The 26,002-nt window shown below is 40.2% G+C and overlaps 1 protein-coding gene across 10 annotated transcripts in view; it reads right to left on the bottom strand.

Moving 5' to 3' along the window:
• Nucleotides 1-26,002, bottom strand: part of AP4E1 (adaptor related protein complex 4 subunit epsilon 1) — a 220,766-nt gene that overhangs the window by 173,839 nt on the left and 20,925 nt on the right. Inside the window, exon 2 of one of the 10 annotated variants that reach the window (XM_049904955.1) lies at nucleotides 12,802-12,882. The exons of the other annotated variants lie outside the window; for them this stretch is intronic. Coding sequence (XP_049760912.1) covers nucleotides 12,802-12,831 — 30 coding nt within the window. The 5' untranslated portion in view covers nucleotides 12,832-12,882. The remainder of the gene's footprint in view (nucleotides 1-12,801; nucleotides 12,883-26,002) is intronic. 10 annotated transcript variants of the gene reach the window in all.

Below are 26,002 nucleotides of genomic sequence, written 5' to 3'. Positions count from 1 at the left end.
TGAATCCCTAGGCCTGAGATAGACCCTGATGAGCACCCAGAGCCATCCTCCCGGCCTTGGGAAAGAAAAATTTTGTAACTGGGGGGAAAAGATAATTTCCTAGCTCCGATAACCGGGGGAGCTCAGGACAGAAGAGGCTCTTGTCCACGCACAAACCGTCCATGGACCTTGAGCATCTTTCCCTTCTACATGGACCTGTGTGGGCCTATTTTGGGAGAACATGCCCTTGTTGGCAAACTCCAACCATCTCAGCTGTATGGTGGAGAGGTGGGTGTTTGACGTTTGACATTGCTTTGTCTACTAAACAAGGTCCTTGCCTACCTACATCAGGGACCTAAACACTAGTAGCTCCACTCAGGTTACCCATCGACCCAAGACAGGGGTCCAAACATAACTGGTACCTCCCAGTCTTTACAACCAAATATTTTGGGTGTCCATGGTCCCTCTGCAGAACCCACACAACAGCACGCTCTAAGGAACAGAGGCGTGTTTTCCTCAGAGACATGTTGGGGTCGGTTCTCAGCCCCCTGCCTTGTTAAGACCCTCTGCTGCAATCAGATACCTATATATATGACAATCACCCCTGCCCCTCTAAGACTGTAGGACAGAGCCTGTACCACACACTTGATATCAGCTACCTGGAAACCTAAGCTGAATTCATACAAGAAAACTGAATGGACTCCTAGACGGATATACCTGATAACAGCTCTAGCCAGCTGCGGACAGGATACCAGAGCTCCAAAGGTGAAAATAATCAAGTTTGCTCACTCAAGCAACCCACAGGGATATACCAAAACAAAACAAAGCAAGCAGCTACAACACAGTAAGCAAGCATAAACTAATACAATAACTTATAGATGGCTCGGAGACAACAGTCAATATCAAGTCACATAAAGAAATAGACCATGATCACCTCAACAGGCTCTCAAAACAAAGAATCCAGGTATCTTCTAGATGAAAGTACATTACTGGAATTGCTAGATGCAGAATACAAAAGTTTAATGTACAGAACCCTTCGAGACATCAGGAAGGAAATGAGGCAATAAGCAGAACGAGCCAAGTAACACACAGATGAAGCAACTGAAGAAATTAGGAAGATTATTCAGGAACATAATGAAAAGTTCAACAAGCTGGAAAAATCCATAGACACACAGTGATCAGAAATTCAGAAGATTAACAATAAAATTACAAAATTAGATAACTCAATAGAAATTCAAAGGAGCAGAATTGAGCAAGTAGAAGCCAGAATTTCTGAACTTGAAGATAAATCACTTGGCACTAATATATTTGAAGAAAAATCAGATAAAAGAATTTTAAAAAATGAAGAAACCTTATGAATCATGTGGGACTCTATCAAGAAAAATAACCTACGAGTGACTGGAGTACCAGAACAGGGAGGGACAACAGAAAATACAGAGAAAATTGTTGAGGATTTGTTGGCAGAAAACTTCCCTGATATTGTAAAAGATGAGAAGATACCTATCCAAAATGCTCATCGAACTCCACATAAGGTAGATGTTAAAAGAAAGTCACCAAGACATATTATAATCGAGCTTTCCAAAACCAAAGATAAAGAAACAATTATAAGAGCAGCGAGGGATAAAATAAAAGTCACCTACAAGGGAGAGCCAATGAGAATAAGCTCGGACTACTCGGCAGAAACCATGCAGGCAAAAGGCAATGGGATGACACATCTAAAAAACTGAAGGAAAAAAATTGCCTGGCAAGAATCATATATCCGCAAAACCGTTTCTTAATATGGAGGTGAAATTAAGACATTTCCAGATGAACACAAGTTTAGAGAATTCGTAAAAACCAAACCAAAACTACAAGAAATACTCAAGGGAGTTCTTTGGTTAGAAAATCAATAATATCAGGTGTCGACCTAAGACTAGAACACTGGGCAGAGCAACCAGAAGTCAACCCAGACAGGGAAATCCAAAAAAACAGAGCAACATTAAAAAAAAAAAGAAAAGCTCAACACAGGGTAACAGCGATGTTATTATGTAAAAGAAGACAACATTAAAATAATAAAGAGGGACCAAGAAAGGTAATCATACACCTTCCATATAGAGAGGAAGATACAGCAATACAAAGAAATAAAACTTAGTTTTAAATGTATAAAAATAGGGGTAAATAATAAGGTAACCACAAAGGAGACAAACTATCCTACTCATCAAAATAAAATACAAGGGAAAAATAGAGACTCGGCAGAAACAAAACTAACAACATCAAATATGAGGAAAGGACAATATATAAAGAAAATCTACTCAGCACATAAAATCAAGTGGGAAAAAGAAGCTCTCAACACACAAAAAAGACATCAAAATGATAGCAAAAAAGTCATACCTATCCATAATTACCCTGAATGTAAATGGACTAAATGCACCAATAAAGAGAGAGAGTGGCAGAATGGATTAAAAAACTAGACCCATCTATACGCTGCCTACAAGAGACACACCTTGACCTAGGGACACAAACAAACTAAAACACAAAGGACGGAAAAAAATATATCAAGCAAACAACAATCAAAAAAGACCAGGAATAGCAATATTAATTTCTGACAAAATAGATTTTAAAGTTCAATCCATCAGAAAGGATAATGAAGGACACTATATAATGATTAAAGGGACAATACACCAAGAAAATATACCCATATTAAAAATTTATCCACCCAATGACAGGGCTGCAAAATACATAAAACAAACTTTATCGGCATTGAAAAGTGAGATAGACAGCTCCACAATAACAGTAGGAGACTTCAACACACCACGTTCGGTGAAGGAAAGAACATCCAGACAGAAGCTCAATAAAGACACGGAAGATCTAAATGTCACAATCAACCGACGTAACCTCGTAGACATATACAGAACACTCCACCCAACAGCAACCAAGCATACCTACTTTTCTAGTGCACATGGAACATTCTCTAGAATAGACCACATATTAGGTCATAAAGCAAGCCTTAGCAGAATCCAAAACACTGAAATATTACAAAGCATCTTCTCTGACCATAAGGCCATAAAAGTGGAAATCAATAACAAGAAAAGCAGGGAAAAAAAATCAAACACTGGAAACTGAACAATACCCTGCTCAAAAAGACTGGATTATAGAAGATATTAAAGATGGAATAAAGAAATCCATAGAATCCAATGAGAATGAAAAGACTTCCTATCAGCACCTTTGGGACACAGCAAAAGCGGTGCTCAAAGGCCAATTTATATCAATAAATGCACACATCCAAAAAGAAGGGCCAAAATCAAAGAATTATCCCTACAACTTGAACAAATGGAAAGAGAGAAACAAAAGAAACCCACAGGCACCAGAAGAAAATAAATAATAAAAATTAGAGACAAACTAAATGAAATAGAAAACAAAAAAAACAACTGCAAGAATTAACAAGGCCAAAAGCTGGTTTTTTGAAAAAAAATCAACGAAATTGAGAAACCCCTGGCCAAACTGACAAAACAGGAGAGGATGCAAATAACCCAAAAAAGAAATGAGATGGGTGATACTACAACAGACCCAAATTAAAAGAATCATATCAGATTACTATGAAAAACTATATTCAAATTTGAAAACCTAGAAGAAATGGATGAATTCCTAAAAACATACTACCTACCTAAACGAACACAAACAGAGGTGGAACAACTAAATACACCGATAACAAAAGAAGAGATTAAAAAGGTAATGAAAAAATGCCCAACAAAAAAAAAAAGCTCTGGTGCGGACGGCTTCACTGTATAATTCTACCAAACTTTCAGAGAAGAGTTAACAACACTACTACTAAAGGTATTTCAGACCATAGAAAAGGATGAAATACTGCGAAACTCTTTCTATGAAGCCACCATATCCCTGATATCAAAACCAAGTAAAGATCCCACAATAAGAGAAAATTATAGACCTATATGCCTTATGAATGTAGACGCAAAAATCCTCAACAAAATTCTAGCTAAGAGAATTCAACAACTTATCAAAAAAAATAATGCACCATGGTCAAGTGGGATTCATACCAGGTATGCAGCAATGGTTCGACATTCGAAAAACAATGTAATCCACCACATAAATAAAACGAAAGACAAGAATCACCTGATTTTATCAATTTATGCAGAAAAGGAATTTGACAAAGTTCAACACTCATTCATGATAAAAACTCTCAGCAAAATAGGAATAGAAGGAAAATTCCTCAACATAACAAAGGGCATTTATACAAACCCAACAGCCAACATCACCCTAAATGGAGAGAGCCTAAAAACATTCCCACTGAGATCGGGAATCAGACAAGGATGCCCTTTATCACCAGTCTTATTCAACATTGTGCTGGAAGTCCTACCAGAGCAATTAGGCTAGATAAAGAAACAAAGGGAATCCAGATCGGCAAGAAAGAAGTAAAAATACCTCTATTTGCAGATTACATGATCTTATACACAGAAAACACTAAGGAATCCTCAAGAAAACTAATGAAACTAATAGCAGCATTCAGCAGAGTATCGGGATACAAGATAAACATACAAAAATCACTTGGATTCCTCTACACCAACAAAAAGAACATCCAAGAGGAAATCACCAAATCAATGCCATTTACAGTAGCCCCCAAGAAGATAAAACACTTAGGAATAAACCTTACCAAAGATGTAAAAGACTTATACAAAGAAAACTACAGTACACTTCTGCAAGAAATCAAGAGACTTACATAAGTGGAAGAACATACCTTGCACCTGAATAGGAAGACTTAACATTATAAAAACATCCGTTCTACCAAAAGTGATCTATACATTTAATGCAATTCTGATCCAAATCCCAAGGACATTCTTTAATGAGATGGAGAAACAAATCACCAATTTCATATGGAAGGAAGAAGACCCCGGATAAATAAGGCATTACTGAAAAAGAAGAACAAAGTGGGAGGCCTTACTTTACCTGATTTTAGAAGCTATTATACTGCCACAGTAGTCAAAACAGCCTGGTACTAGTACAACAAAAGATACGTAGACCGATGGAAGAGAATTGAGAATCCAGACATAAATCCATCCACATATGAGCAGTTGGTATTTAACAAAGGCCCCAAAACGGTTAAATGGGGAAAAGACAGTCTTTTTAATAAATGGTGCTAGCATTACTGTATATCCATCTGCAAAAAAAAAAATAAAAGAAGACCCATATCTCACTCCATGCACAAAAACTAACTCAAAATGGATCAAAGACATAAATATAAAATCTAAAACAATAAAGATCATGGAAGAAAAAATACGGACAATGTTAAGAGCTCTAATACATGGCATGAACACTATACAAAACATTATAAAGACCAAGGAGGAAAAACTAGATAACTGGGAGCTCCTAAAAATCAAACACTTATACTCATCCAAAGACTTCACCATAAGAGTAAAAAGACTACCTACAGACTGGGAAAAAGTTTTTAGCTATGACATCTCTGATCAGTGCCTGACCTCTAAAATCTACATAATACTGCAAAAACTCAACTACAAAAAGACAAATAACCCAATGAAAAAATGGGAAAAAGATATGAATAGACACTTCACTAAAGAAGACATTCAGGTACCTAACAGATACATGAGGAAATGCTGACAACCACTGGGCATTAGAGAAATGCAGATGAAAACTACAATGAGATTTCATCTCACTCCAACACGGCTGGCATTAATCCAAAAAACACAAAATAATAAATGTTGGAGAGGCTGTAGAGAGATTGGAGCACTTCTACACTGCTGGTGGAAATGTCAAACGGTACAACCACTTTGGGAATCCATCTGGCCCTTCCTTAAACAGCTAGCTAGAACTACCATACGATCCAGCAATCCCACTCCTTGGAATATATCCTAGAGAAATAAGAGGCTTTACACGAACAGATATACGCACACCCGTGTTTATTGCAGCACTGTTAACAATAGCAAAAACATGGAAGCAACCAAGGTGCCCATCAACAGATGAATGGATAAATTATGGTATATTCATACAATGGAATACTACACATCAATAAAGAACAGTAAGGAATCTGTGAAACACTTCATAACATGGAGGAACCTGGAAGGCATTATGCTGAGTGAAATGAGTCAGTTGCAAAAGGACAAATATTATCTAAGACCACTATTACAAGAGCTTGAGAAATAGTTTAAACTGGGAAGAAAACATTCTTTTGGGGTTACGAGAGGGTGGAGGGAGGGAGGGTGGGAGAGAGGTATTCACTAATTAGATAGTAGATAAGAACTACTTTAGGTGAAGGGAAAGACAGCACACAATGCAGAGGAGGTAAGCACAACTGGACTAAACCAAAAGCAAAGAAGTTTCCTGAATAAACTGATTGCTTCAAAGGGCAGCGCAGCAGGGGTAGGGGTCTGAGGACCATGGTTTCAGGGGATATCTAAGTCAATTGGCATAATAAAATCTATTAAAAAAACATTCCGCATCCCACTTTGAAGAGTGGCGTCTGTGGTCTTAAAAGCTAGCGAGTGGCCATCTAAGATGCATCAGTTGGTCTCAACCCACCTGGATCAAAGGAGGATGAAGAACAACAAGGACACAAGGTGATTACGAGCCCAAGACACAGAAAGGGCCACATGAACCAGCGACTACATCATCCTGAGACCAGAAGAACTACATGGTGCCCAGCTACAACCGATGACTGCCCTGACAAGGAACACAACAGAGAACCACTGACGGAGCAGAAGAGCAGTGGGATGCAGACTCCAAATTCTCATAAGACTAGACTTAATTGTCTGACTGAAGACAGGAAGGACCTCGCTGGTCATGGCCCCCAGACCTTCTGTTGGCCCAGGACAGGAACCATTCCCGATTCCAACTCTTCAGACATGGATTGGACTGGACAATGGGTTGGGCTGGTGAGGAGTGAGCTTCTTGAGTCAGGTGGACACTTGAGACTATGTTGGCACCTCCTGCCTGGAGGAGAGATGAGAGGGTGGAGGGGGTTAGAAGCTGGCGAAAAGGACACGAAAAGAGAGAACGGAGGGAGAGAGCAGGCTGTCTCATTAGAGGGAGAGTAACTGGGAGTGTGTAGCAAGGTATATATGGGTTTTTTTGTGAGACGCTGACTTGATTTGTAAACTTTAACTTAAGGCACAGTAAAAATTACTTAAAAAAAAAAGATTATAAAGATTGTAGAAGAAAAACTAGATAGCTGGGAGCTCCTAAAAATCAAATACCTATGGTCATCCAAAGACTTGACCAAAACAGCAAAAAGACTACCCTACAGACTGGGAAAAAGTTTTTAGCTACGACATTTCTGATCAGCCCCGGTCTCTAAAATCTACATGATACTGCAAAAACGCAGCTGCAAAAAGATATATAACCCAATGAAAAAATGGGCTAAAGATATGAATAGACACTTCACTAAAGAAGACATTCAGGTAACTTACAGATACATGAGGAAATGTTCACGATCATTAGCTATTAGAGAAATGCAGAGCAAAACCACAATGAGATTTCATCTCACTCCAACAAGGCTGGCATGAATCCAAAAAACACAAAATTATAAATGTTGGAGAGGCTGTGGAGAGACTGGAACACTTACACACCGCTGGTGGGAATGTCAAATGCTACATCACTTTGGTAATCAATTTGGCACGTCCTTAAAAAGTCAGAAATAGAACTACCATAGGATCCAGCAATCCCACTCCTTGGAATATAGCCTATAGAAATAAGAGCCTTTACCCGAACAGATATATGCACTCCCACATTTACTGCAGCACTGTTTACAATAGCAAAAAGATGGAAGCAACCAAGGTGTCCATCAACGGATGAACGGGTAAATAAATTGTGGTATATTCACACAATGGAATACTACGCATCAATAAAGAACAGTGACGAATCTGTAAAACATTTCATAACATGGAGGAACCTGGAAGGCATCATGCTGAGCGAAATCAGTCAGAGGCAAAAGGACAAATATTGTATAAGACCACTATTATAAGATCTTGAGAAATAGTATAAACTGAGAAGAACACATACTTTTGTAGTTACGAGGGGGGGGAGGGAGGGAGGGAGAGGGTTTTTACTGATTAATTAGTAGATAAGAACTGCTTTAGGGGAAGGGAAGGACAACACTCAATACATGGAAGGTCAGCCCAATTGGACTGGACCAAAAGCAAAGAAGTTTCCGGGATAAAATGAATGCTTCAAAGGTCAGTGGACCAAGGGCGGGGGTTTGGGAACCATGGTTTAAGGGGACTTCTAAGTCAATTGGCAAAATAATTCTGTTATGAAAACATTCTGCACCCCACTTTGAAATGTGGCGTCTGGGGTCTTAAATGCTAACAAGCGGCCATCTTAGATGCATCAATTGGTCTCAACCCACCTGGAGCAAAGGAGAATGAAGAACACCAAGGTCACACGACAACTAAGAGCCCAAGAGACAGAAAGGACCACATGAACCAGAGACCTACATTATCCTGAAACCAGAAGAACTAGTTGGTGCCCGGCCACAATCGATGACTGCCCTAACAGGGAGCACAATAGAGAACCCCTGAGGGAGCAGGAGATCAATGGGATGCAGACCCCAAATTCTCATAAAAATACCATACTTAACGGTCTGACTGTGACTGGAGGAATCCCGACGGGCATGGTCCCCAAACCTTCTGTTCGCACAGAACAGGAACCATTCCTGAAGACAACTTATCAGACATGAAAGGGACTAGACAGTGGGTAGGAGAGAGACGCTGAAGAAGAGTGAGCTAATTATATTAGGTGGACACTTGAGACTGTGTTGGCATCTCCTGTCTGGAGGGGGGGTGGGAGGATAGAGAGAGTTGGAAGCTGGCAAAATTGTCACGAAAGGAGAGACTGGAAGGGCCGACTCATTAGGGGAAGAACAAGTGGGAGTAAGGAGTAAGATGCATATAAACTTATATGTGACAGACTGACTTGATTTGTAAACGCTCACTTGAAGCTCAATAAAAGTTAATTAAAAAAAAAAAAAAGATGGAAGTAACCAAGGTGCCCATCAAAGGATGAATGGATAAATAAATTATGGTATATTCACACAATGGAATACTACGCATCGATAAAGAACAGTGAGGAATCCGTGAAACATTTCATAACATGGAGGAACCTGGAAGGCATTATGCTGAATGAAATTAGTCAGTTGCAAAAGGACACATATTATCTAAGACCACTATTATAAGAACTTGAGAAATAGTTTAAACTGAGAAGAAAACATTCTTTCATGGTTACGAGAGGGGGAGGGAGGGAGGGAGGGTGGAAGAGGGGCATTAATTAATTAGATAGTAGAGAAGAACTACTTTAGGTGAAGGAAAGACAGCACACAATACAGGGGAGGTCAGCACAATTGGATGAAACCAAAGGCAAAGAAGTTTCCTGAATAAACCGAATTCTTGGAAGGCCAGTGTAGCAGGGGCAGGGGTCTGGGAACCAGGGTTTCAGGGGACATCTAAGTCAATTGGCATAATAAAATCCATTAAGAAAAAATTCTGCATCCCACTTTGAAGAGTGGTGTCTGGGTTATTAAACGCTAGCAAGCGGCCATCTAAGATGCATCAATTTGTCTCAACTAACCTGGATCAAAGGAGAAAGAAGAACGCCAAGGACACAAGGCAATTATGAGCCCAAGAGACAGAAACTGCCACATGGAACAGCGACTACATCATTCTGAGACCAGAAGAACTAGATGGTGCCCGGCTACAACTGATGACTCCCCTGACAGGGAACACAACAGAGAACCCCTGAGGGAGCAGGAGAGCAGTGGGATGCACACCCAAATTCTCATAAGACCAGACTTAATGGTCTGACTGAGACTAGAAGGACCCAGGTGGTCATGGCCCCCAGACCTTCTGTTGGCTCAGGACAGGAACCATTCAGGAAGCCAACTCTTCAGACAGGGATTGGACTGGACAATGGGTTGGAGAGGTATGGTGGTGAGCAGTGAGCTTCTTGGATCAGGTGGACACTTGAGACTATGTTTGCATCTCCTGCCTGGTGGGGTGATGAGAGGGTGGAGAGCATTAGAATCTGGTGAAATGGACAAGAAAAGAGAGAGCGGAGGGAGAGAGTGGGCTGTCTCATTAGGGGGAGAGTAATTGGGAGTGTTTAGCAAGGTATATATGGGTTTTTGTGTGAGAGACTGACTTATTATTTGTGTACTTTCACTTAACGCACAATAAAAATCATTAAAAAAAAAAAAAAACACTTTCTATGAAGGATAGGACATCCAGAAAGCAGCTCAATATAAGACATGGAAGATCTAAATGCTGCAATCATACAACTTGACCTCATAGACATATAAAGAACACTCCACCCAACAGCAGCCACGTATACTTTCTTTTCTAGTACACATGGAACATTCTCTACAATAGACCACATATTAGGTTATAAAGCAAGCCTTAGCAGAATCCAAAAACCGAAATATTACAAACCATCTTCTCTGACCATAAGGCCATAAAAGTGGAAATCAATAACAGAAAAAGCAGGGAAAAGAATTCAAACAGTTCAAAACTAAACAATACCCTGCTCAAAAAAGACTGGATTATAGAAGACATTAAGGATGGAATAAAAAAATTCATAGAATCCAATGAGAATAAAAACACTTCCTATCAGAACCTTTGAGACACAGCGAAAGCAGTGCTCAGAAGTCAATTTATATCAATAAATGCACACATCCAAAAGGAAGAAAGGGCCAAAATTAAAGAATTATCCCTACAACTTGAACAAATAGAAGGGGAGCAACAAAAGAAATCCTTAGGCACCAGAGAAAGCAAATAACAAAAATCAGAGCTGAACAAAATGAAAGAGAAAACAGAACAACAGCTCAAAGAATTAACAAGACCAAAAGCTAGTTCTTTGAAAAAAATCAACAGAATTGATAAACGAATGGCCAAACTAAAAAGAGAAAAACAGGACAGGAAGCAAATAACCTGAATAAGAAATAAGTTGGGCGATATTAGAACAGACCAAACTGAAATTAAAAGAATCATATCAGTTTACTATGAAAAATCGTACTACAACAAATTTGAAAACCTAGAAGAAATGGATGGATTCTTAGAAACACACTACCTACCTAAACTAACACTGAGGTAGGACAACTAAATAGACCTGTAACAAAAGAAGAGATTGAAAAGGTAATCAAAAACCTCCTAACACAAAAAAAGCCCCTGCCGGGAAGGCTTCACTGCAGAGTTCTAGCAAACTTTCAGAGAAGAGTTAACACCACTACTAGGAAAGGTATTTCAAAGCATAAAAGGGTAGAATACTCCCAAACTCATTCTATGAAGCCAGCATATCCCTGATACCAAAACCAGGTAAAGACACCACAAAAAAAGAAAATTACAGACCTATATCCCTCAGGAACTTAGATGCAAAAATCTTCAACAAAATCCTAGCCAATACAATTCAACAACATATCAAAAAAATAATTCACCACGACCAAGTGGGATTCATATCAGGTATGCCGGGATGGTTCAACATGAGAAAAACAATTAATGGAATCCATCATATGAATAAAATGAAAAACAAGAATCACATGGTTTTATCAATTGATGCAGAAAAGGCATTTGACAAAGTTCAACACCCATTCATGATAAAAACTCTCAGCAAAACAGGAAAAGAAGGAAAATTCCTCAACATAATAAAAGGCATTTATACAAAGCCAATAGCCAAGATCATCCTAGATAGAGAGAGTCTGAAAGCATTCCCCTTAAGATTGGGAACCAGACAAAGATGCCCTTTATCACCACTCTTATTCAACATTGCACTGGAGGTCCTAGCCAGAGCAAATAGGCAAGATAAAGAAATACAGGGTATCCAAATTGGCAAGGAAGAAGTAAAAAGTATCTCTATTTGCAGATGACATGATCTTATATACAGAAAACCCTAAGGAATCCTCAAGAAAACTAATGAAACTAAAAGAACAGTTCAGCAGAGCATCGGGATACAAGATAAACATACAAAAATGAGATGGATTCCCCTACAACATTGAAGAGGAAACCACCAAATCAATACCATTTACAGTAGCCCCCAAGGAGATAAAATACTTAGGAATAAATCTTACCAGAGCTGTAAAAGACTTATACAAAGAAAACTACAAAACACATCTGCACGAAACCAAAAGAGACCTACATAAGTGGAAAAACATACCTCACTCATGGATAGGAAGACTTAACATTATAAAAATGTCTATTCTACCAAAAATGATCTATAGATTTAATGCAATTCCAATCCAAATTCCAAAGAAATTTTTTAATGAGATGGAGAACAAATCACCAACGCCATAAGGAAGGGAAAGAGGCCCTGGATAAGTAAAGCATCTCTGAAAAGGAAGAACAAAGTGGGAGGTCTTATGCTACTGGATTTTATAACCTATTATACCGCCACAGTAGTCAAAACAGCCTGGTACTGGTACAATAACAGATACATAGACCAATGGAACAGAATTTAGAATCCAGACATAAATCCATCCACATATGAGCAGCTGATATTTGACAAAGGCTCCAAAGCAGTTAAATCGGGAAAAGATGGTCTGTTTAACAAATGGTGCTGGCGTAACTGGATATCCATGTGGAAAAAAATGAAACGAGACATACCTCACTCCATGCACAAAAATGAGCTCAAATTTGATCAAAGACATACATATAAAACGATAAAGATCATGGAAGAAAAAATAGGGACAACACTAGGAGCCGTAACACATGGCATAAACAGTATATAAAACATTACTAACGATGCAGAAGAAAAACTAGACGACTGGGAGCTCCTAGAAATCAAACATCTATGCTCATCCAAAGTCTTCCCCAAAAGAGTAAAAAGGTTACCTACAGACTGGGAAAAAGTTTTTCGCTGTGACATTTCCGGTCAGCGCCTGATCTTGAAAGTCTGTATGATACTGCAAAAACTCAACTACAAAAAAAAAAAAATAATAACCCAACTAAAAAATGGGCAAAAGATATGAATAGACACTTCACTAAAGAAGACATTCAGGTAGCTCACAGATATATGAGGAAATGCTCACGATCACCAGCCATTAGAGAAATGAAAATCAAAACAATAATGAGATTCCATCTCACTCCAACAAGGCTGGCATTAATCCAAAAAACACAAAATAATAAATGTTGGAGAGGCTGTGGAGAGACCGGAACACATATACACTGCTGATCAGAATGTAAAATGGTACAACAACTTTGGATATCGGTTTAGTGCTTCCTTAAAAATCTAGAAATAGAAATACCATATGATCCAGCAATCCCACTCCTTGGAATATATCCTGAAGAAATAAGAGCCCTTACACAAACAGATACGTGCACATCCATGCTCACTGCAGCACTGTTTACAATAGCAAAAAGACGGAAGCAACCAAGGTGCCCATCAAAGGATGAATGGATAAATAAATTATGGTATATTCACACAATGGAATACTAACCCAGTGCCGTCAAGTCAATTCCGACTCATCAATAAAGAACAGTGATGAATCTGTGAAACATTTCATAACATGGAGGAATCTGGAAGGCATTATGCTGAGTGAAATAAAGTCAGCTGCAAAAGGAGAAATATTGTATAATACCACTATTTTAAGAACTAGAGAAACAGTTTAAACAGAGAAGAAAATATCCCTTGATGGTTACGAGGAGGGAGGGAGGGAGGGAGGGTGGGAGAGGGGGGTTCACTAATTAGATAGCAGATAAGAACTACTTTAGGTGACAGGAAAGACAACATACAATACAGGCGAGGTCAGCACAACTAGAGTAAACCAAAAGCAAAGAAGTTTCCTGAGTAAACTGAATGTTTCGAAGGCTAGCTTTGCGGCAGAGGGGCGGGGTTTGGGGACCATGGTTTCAGGGGACATCTAAGTTAACTGGCATAATAAAATCTATTAAGAAAACATTCTGTATCACACTTTGGAGAGTGGCGTCTGGGGTCTTAAACGCCAGCAAGTGGCCATCTAAGATGCATCAATTGGTCTCAACCCACCTGGACCAAAGGAGAATGAAGAACACCAAGGACACAAGGTAATTATAAGCCCAACAGACAGAAAGGGCCACATAAACCAGAGAATACTTCAGCCTGAGGCCAGAAGAACTAGATGGTGCCTGGCTACAACCGATGACTGCCCTGACAGCGAACAGAACGGGGAATCCCTGAGGGAGCAGGAGAGCAGTGGGATGCAGATCCCAAATTCTCATAAAAAAGACCAGACTTAATGGTCTGACTGATACTAGAAGGACCCCGGGGGTCATGGTCCCCAGACCTTCTGTTGGCTCAGGGTAGGAACCATTCCCAAAGCCAACTCTTCAGACAGGGATTGTACTGGACAACGGGATGGAGAGGGATGCTGGTGAGGAGTGAGCTTCTTGGATCAGGTGGACACTTGAGACTATGTTGGCAACTCCTGCCTGGAAGGGAGATGAGAGGGTAGACGGGGTAGAAGCTGGCGAAATGGATACAAAAAGAGAGAGTGGAGGGAGGGATCAGGCTGTCTCATTATGGGGAGAGCACTTGGAAGTATGTAGCAAGGTGTATATAAGTTTTTGTGTGAGAGACTGATTTGATCTGTAAACTTTCACTTAAAGCACAAAAAAAATTAAAAAGAAAAAAAGATAAAGTTTTACTGGAACACAGCCACGCACACTGATTTATGTATTATCTATGGCTGCTTTGAGAAGTTCTTGGGTGGCGTAAATAGTCAAGCACTGGACTACTAACCGAATGGTTGGCAGCTCAAACCCACTTAAAAGTCCTGGCGATCTGCTTCCAAAAAGTCACACCTTTTAAGAGTCTATAGAGTGCAGTTCTACTCTGCACACTGCAGGTTGCCACGATCCAGAACTGACATGACAACAACTAACAGCAACTGACAACTAACAACAACACATGGCTGTTTTTGTGCTATGACGACAGAGCTGAGTAACTGCAACAGAGACTGTAAGACCTACAAGGCCTAAAATTTTTACTATCTGTACCCTTACCAAGGAGCCCTGGTGGTACAGTGGTTAAGAGCTACAGCTGCTAACCAAAAGGTCAGCAGTTCGAGTCCATCTTGGAAAAGTTACGCGGCAGTTCTACTCTATCCTATAGGGTCGCTATGAGTCGGGAACAGGATTGGTTTTTTGGCTGGACATTTACAAAGTTTGCTGACCTCATAAGTAGAGTATCTTTTCATCATTTATTAACCATTTGTATTTCCTCTTCAGTGGTTTGCATTTCCATACCTTTTGAACACTTTTCTCTTTAGTTTTTTATCTTGTTCTTACTAATTTACAGAAGCTCTTTGTATATTAGGGGTATTAATCTTTTGTCTATTACACAGGTTGCAAATTTTTTAACCAGGCTGACAAAATACGGGAAAAGGACACTCTAACAAGTGGTACAAATGTATATTGAAAATTACTGTATACAACTTTTTTGAAATGTAGCAATTCTGCTTTGAGGAATTTTTCTGTAAGAATATATGCCAATGACGTATGCAGGCGGGGCCAAGATGGCTGACTAGGTAGAAGCTACCTCGGATCCCTCTTGCAACAAAGACTGAGAAAAACAAGTGAATCGACTGCATACATGACAATCTATGAACCCTGACCATCAAACAAAGAACTAAAGAGTTGACCTGAGTGACAGGGGAGCAAAAAGCTGCGCCCTGAAGCAGTCACTGCTTCTGGAACAGGCATCCAGCTCCACAGTCTTGAGCCCTCACGGTTCCCGGGTGCTAAATGACGAGACGGATTGCAGCTAGCTGAGGCAGAGCAGGCACGGGACACAGCCCTAACCACTAGCCCCCTGGGGTAACCTTGGTAGAGACTCAGCCAGCGAAAGCAGGCTGCACAATGACGTGGCTAACGAGAGAACGAGCAACCATGGGGGAGGAGCGATGGTTTTCGGAGCCTGGAGCCACCGTCCGAGTCAGAAAACCTTGCTGCTGGGCTTTGGACTGGGCGCAGGGGAGCTGAGCATGGCTTCCTAAGGCGGCACAATCATGGGACGCAGCCCTAGGCCCCTGAAGTGACCTCGGGGGAAGCCCAGCCAGCGCATGCAGGCAGCACAATGATGCAGCTGACAGGAGGAGAAGTCACCAGGAGGCAGCAACTGGTTTTGGAGCCTGGAGTATGGCGTCCCAGCCGGGGAACCTTGGCACTGGGCTTTGGACTGGGAGCGGAGGAGCTGACCACGGCCTCTGAGACAGCACAAGCACAGGAGATGGGTCTGACCCTCAGGGGCAATCTCAACTCAGCCAGCATACACAGGCTACAGGCCCCTTGGGAATCTCAGATAAAACAGTCATCACCAAGCAAGATAAGTAACTTTGTCTACATTGCTCATCGCCACTCTCTCCTATCTGATCCCTCCCTCCCTGCCCCAGGCGGCTTCATTAACATCGGAACTTCCTGGGCCAAGAAGTGAAGTGCTCTGCGGGTGGGGAGGCGGTTTCCTAACCCATTCTCCTGACCTGAGAGAAGGAGCTACTAAAACCCCAAGGACCAAAAAGCCTTCCCTGACTTCCCTAAATTGGAATAACAATACAGAACCAGCTCCATCCAAGCATGAGATCCACAGACCTTGGCTTTCATCCCTACAGGGAACACGGTGGCTATTATAATAAGAAGGCAATTCTGACAGAGATCTGACTGTAATTGTTTTAGGGGAGCACTGGAAAGGCAAGTTTTCCAAGTCTGGTATCTCTACCTATTAAACAGAGCCCTAACTGATCCACAATGGGGAACTGAGGGCTGAAGCTCCACCCAAACTGCATAGCTACCTGCCAAAGGGGTCTGAGGATACTGACACCTACCAATCTTTAGAGGTACATGCATTGGAGGCCTAAGGTACAGCTACAGAGCCCACCCACCAAAGTGCTTTAGGAATAGAGACAAACCTACCTCACTGGCACTTGGGGGAAGCCTGTCAGCATCCTGCCCCCCATGGAATGTGACCCCCTGCTGCTACTAGAATCTGCTGCACACAACTATCACCACTACACCTCTAAGCGAATAGGTGAGTCTACCCCACACACTTGGTGACCCAAAATCAGATTCTACTCAAGAATAGTGAATGGGCTCTTAGGGTTGTATTTCCAGTAACGGCCCAAAACAGCTGGTAAGAGGACATAAGTGATTCAAAGGCTACAACAATCAAGACAGCATAATCTAGTAGCCCATCTGCGTATATTGAAAGAAAACAAAATAAGATGAGACTCAGTGAGCAAATATAAAATAAATCATTACAATATCTTATACATGGCTCGGAGACAGCAGTCGATATCAAACCACATAAAAAAGCAGACCATGATTGCTTCTACAACTCCCCAAACTAAAGAATCAAATGAAGATACAATCATGGAATTGACAGATGAAGAATATAAAAAACTAATACACAGAATGCTTCAAGACATCAGGGATGACCTCAGAAATGAAATAAGGCAATCTACTGAAAAAGCCAAGGAACACACTGATAAAGCAGTTGAAGAAATCAAAAAGATTATTCAAGAACATAGTGGAAAAATTAATAAGCTGCAACAATCCATAGAGAGACAGCATTCAGAAATCCAAAAGATTAACAATAAAATTACAGAATTAGAAAACTCAATAGGAAGTCAGAGGAGCAGAATCGAGCAACTGGAATGCAGAGTGGGGGACTTGGAGGATAAGGCAATTGACACCAATATAGTTGAAGAAAAATCAGATAAAAGAATTTAAAAAATGAAGAAACCCTAAGAATCATGTGGGACTCTATCAAGAAGAATAACTTGCGTGTGATTGGAGTTCCAGAACAGGGAGGGATAACAAAAACTACAGAGAGAATAGTTGAAGATTTGTTGGCCAGAAAACTTCCCTGACATCGTGAAAGACAAAAGGATATCTATTCACGATGCTCATCGAACCCCATTTAAGATTGATCCAAAAAGAAAATCACCAAGGCATTTGATCATCAAACTTGCCAAAACCAAAGATAAAGAGAAAATTTTAAAAGCAGCGAGGGAAAAGAAAATCTCCTACAAAGGAGAATCAATAAGAACAAGTTCAGACTACTCAGCAGAAACCATGCAGTCAAGAAGGCAATGGGATGACATATGTACAGCACTGAAGAAGAAAAACTGCCAGCCAAGGATCATACATCCAGCAAAACTCTCTCTGAAATATGAAGGTGAAATTAAAACATTTACACATAAACACAAGCTTAGAGAATTTGCAAAAACCAAACCAAAGCTACAAGAGTTACTAAAGAAGGAGGCGGGGCCAAGATGGCTGACTAGGTAGACCCTACCTGGGATCTCTCTTGCAACAAAGACTTGGAAAAACAAGTGAATCGATCAGATACATGACAATCTACAAACCCTGACCATCAAATACAGATCTAAAGAGTTGACCTGAGTGACAGGTGAGCGAAAAGCTGCGCCCTGAACCAGCGACCGCTTCTGGAAACCGCGACCCACTCCACAGCCTTGCGCCCTCGTGGTTCCCTGGTGCCGAGTGGCGGGGCTGATAGCGGCTTGCTGAGGTGGGGCAGGCACGGGACACAGACTTAACCCCTAGCCCCTAGGGTAACCTCCGTGGAGACTCAGCCAGCGCAAGCAAACTGCACACTAATGGGGTTAATGAGAGAATGAACAAGCAACCACAGGGAAGCAGTGACTGTCTTCAGAGCCTGAAGCCAGCGTCCCAGTCAGAAAACCCTGGCGCTGGGTTTGGGACTGGGCAAAGGGGAGCTGAGCACGGCATCAAGAGACAGCACAAAAATGGGATGCAGCCCTAGCCCCTAGAAGGGACCTTGGGGGAAGCCCAGCCAGTGCACGCAGGCAGCGCAGCGATGTGGGCGGCATCTCAGCCGGGGAACTGTGGCGCTGGGCTATGGACCGGGAGCAGAGGGACTGACCACGGGTTCTGAGACAGCAAATGCACAGGACGCGGGCCTGACCCCCGGGGGCAATCTTGACCCAGCCAACACACAGGCTACCCACCCCTCGGGAATCTCAGATAAAACAATCCTCACCAAGCAAGATAAGTAACTTTGTCTATATTCCTGGGTGCTACTCTATTCTATCTATCTGATCCCTCCCCTCCCCTCCCAGGTGGCTTCATCAACACTGGAATTTCCTGGGCCAGAGAGTAAAGTGTTCTGCGGTTTTTTTTTGTTTGTTTGCTTGTTTGTTTTCTCTTTTCCTAACCCATTCTCCTGGCCTGAGACAAGCAGCTACAAAAAACCTAAGGACCAAGAACCTTCCTTGACTTCCCGAAATTGGACTAAAAATACAGAATCAGCTCCAGCCAAGCATACGAGACCCACAGTCTTGGGCTTCCATCCCTACAGGGAACAAGGTGGCTATTGTAATGCAAAGGCAATTCTGATAGTGATCTGACTGTAATTGTTTTAGCCAATTACTGGAAAGACAAGTTTCCCAGGTCTGATATCTCTACCTATTAAACAGAGCCCTCACTGACCCACAAAGGGGTACTCAGGGCTGAAGCTCTACCAAAACCACCTAACCTCCTGCCATAGGGGTCTGAGGACAGTGACATCTACCAATCTGTAAAGGTACATGGACTGGGTGCCTAAGGTACAGCTGCAGAGCCCACCCACCAAAGTGCTTTAGGAATAGAGACAAACCTACCTCACTGGCACTTGGGGGAAGCCTGTCAGCATCCTGCATCCCCTGGAATGTGACCCGCTGCTGCTACTAGAATCTGCTGCACACAACTATGACTGCTACTCTTCTAAGCGCATAGGTGACAATCTACCCCACACACTTGGTGACCCAAAATCAGATTCTACTCAAGAATAGTGAATGGACTCTTAGGCTTATATTTCTAGTAACAGCCCAGACAAGCTGGTAACAGGACATAAGTGATTCAAAGGCTACAACAATCAAGACAGCATAATCTAGTAGTCCATCTACGTATATTGAAAGAAAACAAAACAAGATGAGACTGAGTGAGCAAATATAAAATATATCATTACAATATCTTAGAGATGGCTCAGAGACAGCAGTTGATGTCAAAGCACATAAAGAAGCAAACCATGATTGCTTCTACAACTCCCCAAATTAATGAATCAAAATCTTTCCCAAATGAAGATACAATCCTGGAATTGACAGATGCAGATTATAAAAAACTAATTTACAGAATGCTTCAACACATCAGGGATGACCTCAGAAATGAAATAAGGCAATCTACAGAAAAAGCCAAGGAACACACTGATAAAGCAGTTGAAGAAATCAAAAAGATTATTCAAGAAAATTAATAAGCTACAAGAATCCATAGAGAGGCAGCATTCAGAAATCCAAAAGATTAACAGTAAAATTACAGAATTAGACAACTCAACAGGAAGTCAGAGGAGCAGAATCGAGGAATTGGAATGCAGAGTGGGGGAGCTGCATGATAAAGCAATTGACACCAATATAGTTGAAGAAAAATCAGATAAAAGAATTAAAAAAGAGGAAGAAACCCTAAGAATCATGTGGGACTCTATCAAGAAGGATAACTTGCGTGTGATTGGAGTTCCAGAACAGGGAGGGATAACAGAAAATACAGAAAGAATAGTTGAAGACCTGCTGGCAGAAAACTTCCCCGACATCATGAAAGACGAAAGGATATCTATCCAAGATGCTCATCGAACCCCATTTAAGACTGATCCAAAAAGAAAATCACCAAGGCATATGATCATCAAACTTGCCAAAACCAAAGATAAAGAGAAAATTTTAAAAGCAGCGAGGGAAAAAAGGAAAGTCTCCTACAAAGGAGAATCAATAAGAATAAGTTCAGACTCCTCAGCAGAAACCATGCAGTCAAGAAGGCAATGGGATGACATATATACAGCACTGAAGGAGAAAAACTGCCAGCCAAGGATCATATATCCAGCAAAACTCTCTCTCAAATATGAAGGTGAAATTAAAACATTTACAGATAAACACAAGCTTAGAGAATTTGCAAAAACCAAACCAAAGCTACAAGAAATACTAAAGGAAATTGTTTGGTCAGAAAATCAATAACATCAGATACCAACACAACACAAGGTCACAGAACAGAACATCCTGATATTAACTCAAATAAGCAAATCACAAAAACAAATTAAGATTAATTTTAAAAAGAAAAAAATGCTCAAAACAGGAAATCATTGAACTCATTATGTAAAAGATCACAATAATCAAAAAGAGAGACTAAATACAGGAGGCATAGAACTGCCATATGGAGAGGAAAACAAGGCGATATAGGACAATACAAGTTAGGTTTTTACTTAGAAAAATAGGGGTAAATATTAAGGTAACCACAAAGAGGTCTAACAATTCCATAACCCAAAATAAAAACCAAGAAAAGCATAATGACTCAGCAAACATAAATTCGACTACTATGAAAATGAGGAACATACAATTTACAAAGAAAAACATCTCAGCACAAAAAAGTGGAAAAATGAAATTCTCAACAACACACACAAAAAGGCATCAAAATGATAGTACTAAACACATACTTATCTATAATTACACTGAATGTAAATGGGCTAAACGCACCAATAAAGAGACAAAGAGTCTCAGACTGGATAAAGAAACGCAATCCGTCTACATGCTGCCTACAAGAGACACGCATTAGACTTAGAGACACAAAAAAACTAAAACTCAAAGGATGGAAAAAAAATATATCAAGCAAACAACAAGCAAAAAAGAGCAGGAGTAGCAATATTAATTTCTGACAAAATAGACTTCAAAGTTAAATCCACCACAAAGGATAAAGGAGGACACTACATAATGATTAAAGGGACAATTTATCAGGAAGACATAACCATATTAAATATTTATGCACCCAATGACAGGGCTGCAAGATACATAAAACAAACTTTAACAAAACTGAAAAGTGAGATAGACACTTTCACAATTATAGTAGGAGACTTCAACACACCACTTTCGGAGAAGGACAGGACTTCCAGTAAGAAGCTCAATAGAGACACGGAAGACCTAATTGCTACTATCAACCAACTTAACCTCATACACCTATGCAGATCACTTCACCCAACAGCTGCAAAGTATACTTTTTTTCCTAGTGCACATGGAACATTCTCTAGAATAGATCACATATTAGGTCATAAAACAAACCTTTGCAGAATCCAAAACATTGAAATATTACAAAGCATCTTCTCAGACCACAAGGCCATAAAAGTGGAAATCAATAACAGAAAAATTAGGGAAAAGAAATCAAATACTTGGAAACTGAACAAATACCCTGCTCAAAAAAGACTGGGTTATAGAAGACATTAAGGAGGCAATAAAGAAATTCATAGAATGCAACAAGAATGAAAACACTTCCTTTCAAAACCTCTGGGACACAGCAAATGCAGTGCTCAGAGGTCAATTTATATTGATAAATGCACACATTCATAAAGAAGAAAGAGCCAAAAGCAGAGAACTGTCCCTACAACTTGAACAAATAGAAAGCGAGCAACAAAAGAATCCATCAGGCACCAGAAGAAAACAAATAATAAAAATTAGAGCTGAACTAAATGAAATGAGAACAGTAAGAATTAACAAAGCCAAAAGCCGGTTCGTTGAAAAAATTAACAAAATTGATTGGCCAGATTGACTAAAGAAATACAGAAAACAACCCGAATAAGAGACGAGATGGGCCATATCACAACAGATCCAACTGAAATTACAAGAATCATATCACATTATTACGAAAAATTGTACTCTAACAAATTTGCAAACCTAGAAGAAATGGATGAATTCCTAGAAAAACACTACCTACCTAAACTAACACAATCAGAAGTAGAACAACTAAATAGACCCATAACAAAAGAAGAGATTGAAAAGGTAATCAAAAAACTCCCAACAAAAAAAAAACCCTGGCCCGGACGGCTTCACTGCAGAGTTCTACCAAACCTGAAGAGAAAAGTTAACACCACTACTACTAAAGGTATTTCAAAGCATAGAAAATGATGGAATACTACCTAACTCATTCTATGAGGCCACCATATCCCTGATACCAAAACCAGGAAAAGACATCACAAAAAAAGAAAATTACAGACCTATATCCCTCATGAACATAGATGCAAAAATCCTCAACAAAATTCTAGCCAATAGAATTCAACAACGTATCAAAAAAATAATCCACCACGACCAAGTGGGATTTATACCAGGTATGCAAGGTTATATGCAAGTGAGATTTACACCAGGTATGCAAGGTTGGTTCAATATTAGAAAAACCATTAATGTAATCCACCATATAAATAAAAGACAAAAACCACATGATCTTATCAATTGATGCAGAAAAGGCATTTGACAAAGTCCAACGCCCATTCATGATAAAAACTCTCAGCAAAATAGGAACTGAAGGAAAATTCCTCAACATAATAAAGGGCATCTATACAAAGCCAACAGCCAACATCATTCTAAATGGAGAGAGCCTGAAAGCACTTCCCTTGAGAACGGGAACCAGACAAGGATGCCCTTTATCACCGCTCTTATTCAACATTGTGCTAGAGGTCCTAGCCAAAGCAATTAGGCTAGACAAAGAAATAAAGGGCATCCCGATTGGCAAGGAAGAAGTCAAATTATCTCTATTTGCAGATGACATGATCTTATACACAGAAAACCCTAAGGAATCCTCCAGAAAACTACTGAAACGAATAGAAGAGTTCAGTAGAATCTCAGGTTACAAGATAAACATACAAAAATCACTTGGATTCCTCTATATCAATATAAAGAACATCAAAGAGGAAATCACCAAATCAATACCATTCACAGTAGCCCCCAAGAAGATAAAATACTTAGGAATAAATCTTACCAAATATGTAAAAGACGTATACAAAGAAAACTACAAAGTACTAGTGCAAGAAACTAAAAGGGACCTACATAAGTGGAAAAACGTACTTTGCTCATGGATAGGAAGACTTGACATAGTAAAAATGTCTATTCTACCAAAAGCCATCTATACATACAATACACTTCCGATCCAAATTCCAATGACATTTTTTAAAGTGATGGAGAAACAAATCACCAACTTCATATGGAAGGGAAAGAAGCCTCGGATAAGTAAAGCATTACTGAAAAAGAAGAAGAAAGTAGGAGGCCTCACTCTACCTGATTTTAGAACATATTATACAACCACAGTAGTCAAAACAGCCTGGTACTGGTACAACAGGCACATAGACCAATGCAACAGAATTGAGAACCCAAATATAAATCCATCCTCATATGAGCAGCTGATATTTGACAAAGGCCCAGTGTCAGTTAATTGGGGAAAAGATAGTCTTTTTAACAAATGGTACTGGCATAACTGGACATCCATTTGCAAAAAAAATGAAACAGGACCCATACCTCACAGCATGCACAAAAACTAACTCCAAGTGGATCAAAGACCTAAACATAAAGACTAAAATGATAAAGATCCTGGAAGAAAAAAAAGGGACAACATTAGGAGCCCTAATACAAGGCATAAACAGAATACAAAACATTACTAAAAATGACGAAGAGAAACCAGATAACTGGGAGCTCCTAAAAATCAAACACCTATGCTCATCTAAAGACTTCACCAAAAGAGTAAAAAGACCACCTACAGACTGGGAAAAAATTTTCAGCTATGACATCTCTGAGCAGTGCCTCATATCTAAAATCTATATGATTCTGTTAAAACTCAACCACAAAAACACGAACAACCCAATCAAAAAGTGGGCAAAGGATATGAACACGCACTTCACTAAAGAAGATATTCAGGCAGTTAACAGACACATGAGAAAATGCCATGGTCATTAGCCATTAGAGAAATGCAAATTAAAACTACGATGAGATTCCATCTTACTCCAACAAGGCTAGCATTAATCCAAAAAACACAAAGTAATAAATGTTGGAGGGGCTGCGGAGAGACTGGAACTCTTATATGCTGCTGGTGGGAATTTAAATTGGTACAACCCCTTTGGAAATCTATCTGGCGTTTTCTTAAAAAGTCAGAAATAGAACTACCATAAAAAAAATAAAAAAAAAAAACTACCATACAACCCAGAAATCCCACTCCTCAGAATATATCCAAGAGAAATAAGAGCCTTTACATGAACAGATATATGCACACCCATGTTCACTGCAGCACTGTTTACAATAGCAAAAAGATGGAAGCAACCAAGGTGTCCATCAACAGATGAATGGATAAATAAATTATGGTATATTCACATAATGGAATACTACGCATCAATAAAGAACAGTGAGGAATCTGTGAAACATTTCGTAACATGGAGGAACCTGGAAGGCATTATGCTGAGTGAAATCAGTCAGATGCAAAAGGACAAATGTTGTATAAGACCACTATTATAAGATCTTGAGAAATAGTTTAAACTGAGAAGAACACATTCTTTTGTGGTTAGCAGATGGGGGAGGGAAGGAGGGTAGGAGAGAGTTATTTACTGATTAGATAGTAGATAAGAACTATTTTAGGTAAAGGGAAGGACAATACTCAATACAGGGAAGGTCAGCTCAACCAGACTGGACCAAAAGCAAAGAAGTTTCCTGGATAAACTGAATGCTTCAAAGGTCAGCAGAGCAAGGGCGGGGGTTTGGGGACTATGGCTTCAGGGGACATCTAAGTCAACTGGCAAATAAATTCTATTAAGAAAACATTCTGCATCCCACTTTGACGTGTGGCTTCTGGGGTCTTAAATGCTAATAAGCAGCCATCTAAGATGCATCAATTGGTCTCAACCCACTTGGATCAAAGGAGCATGAAGAACACCAAGGTCACAAGACAATTATGAGCCCAAGAGACAGAAAGGGCCACATGAACTAGAGACTTACATCATCCTGGGACCAGAAGAACTAGATGGTACCTGGCCATAACCGATGACTGCCCTGACAGGGAACACAACAGAGAACCCCTGAGGGAGCAGAAGAATAATGGGATGCAGACCCCAAATTCTCATAAAAAGACCAGACTTAATGGTGTGACTGAGACTAGGAGAATCCCGGCAGTCATGGTCCCCAAACGTTCTGTTGGCTCAGGACAGGAACCATTCCCGAAGACAACTCATCAGACATGGAATGGACTGGACAATGAGTTGGAGA

The sequence above is a fragment of the Elephas maximus genome, chromosome 12 (genome assembly GCF_024166365.1).
Source record: "Elephas maximus indicus isolate mEleMax1 chromosome 12, mEleMax1 primary haplotype, whole genome shotgun sequence".
Classification (NCBI taxonomy): Eukaryota; Metazoa; Chordata; class Mammalia; order Proboscidea; family Elephantidae; genus Elephas; species Elephas maximus.
The sequence above is the reverse complement of the archived record's forward strand: the minus strand, read 5'-3'. Positions and strand labels throughout refer to the sequence as shown.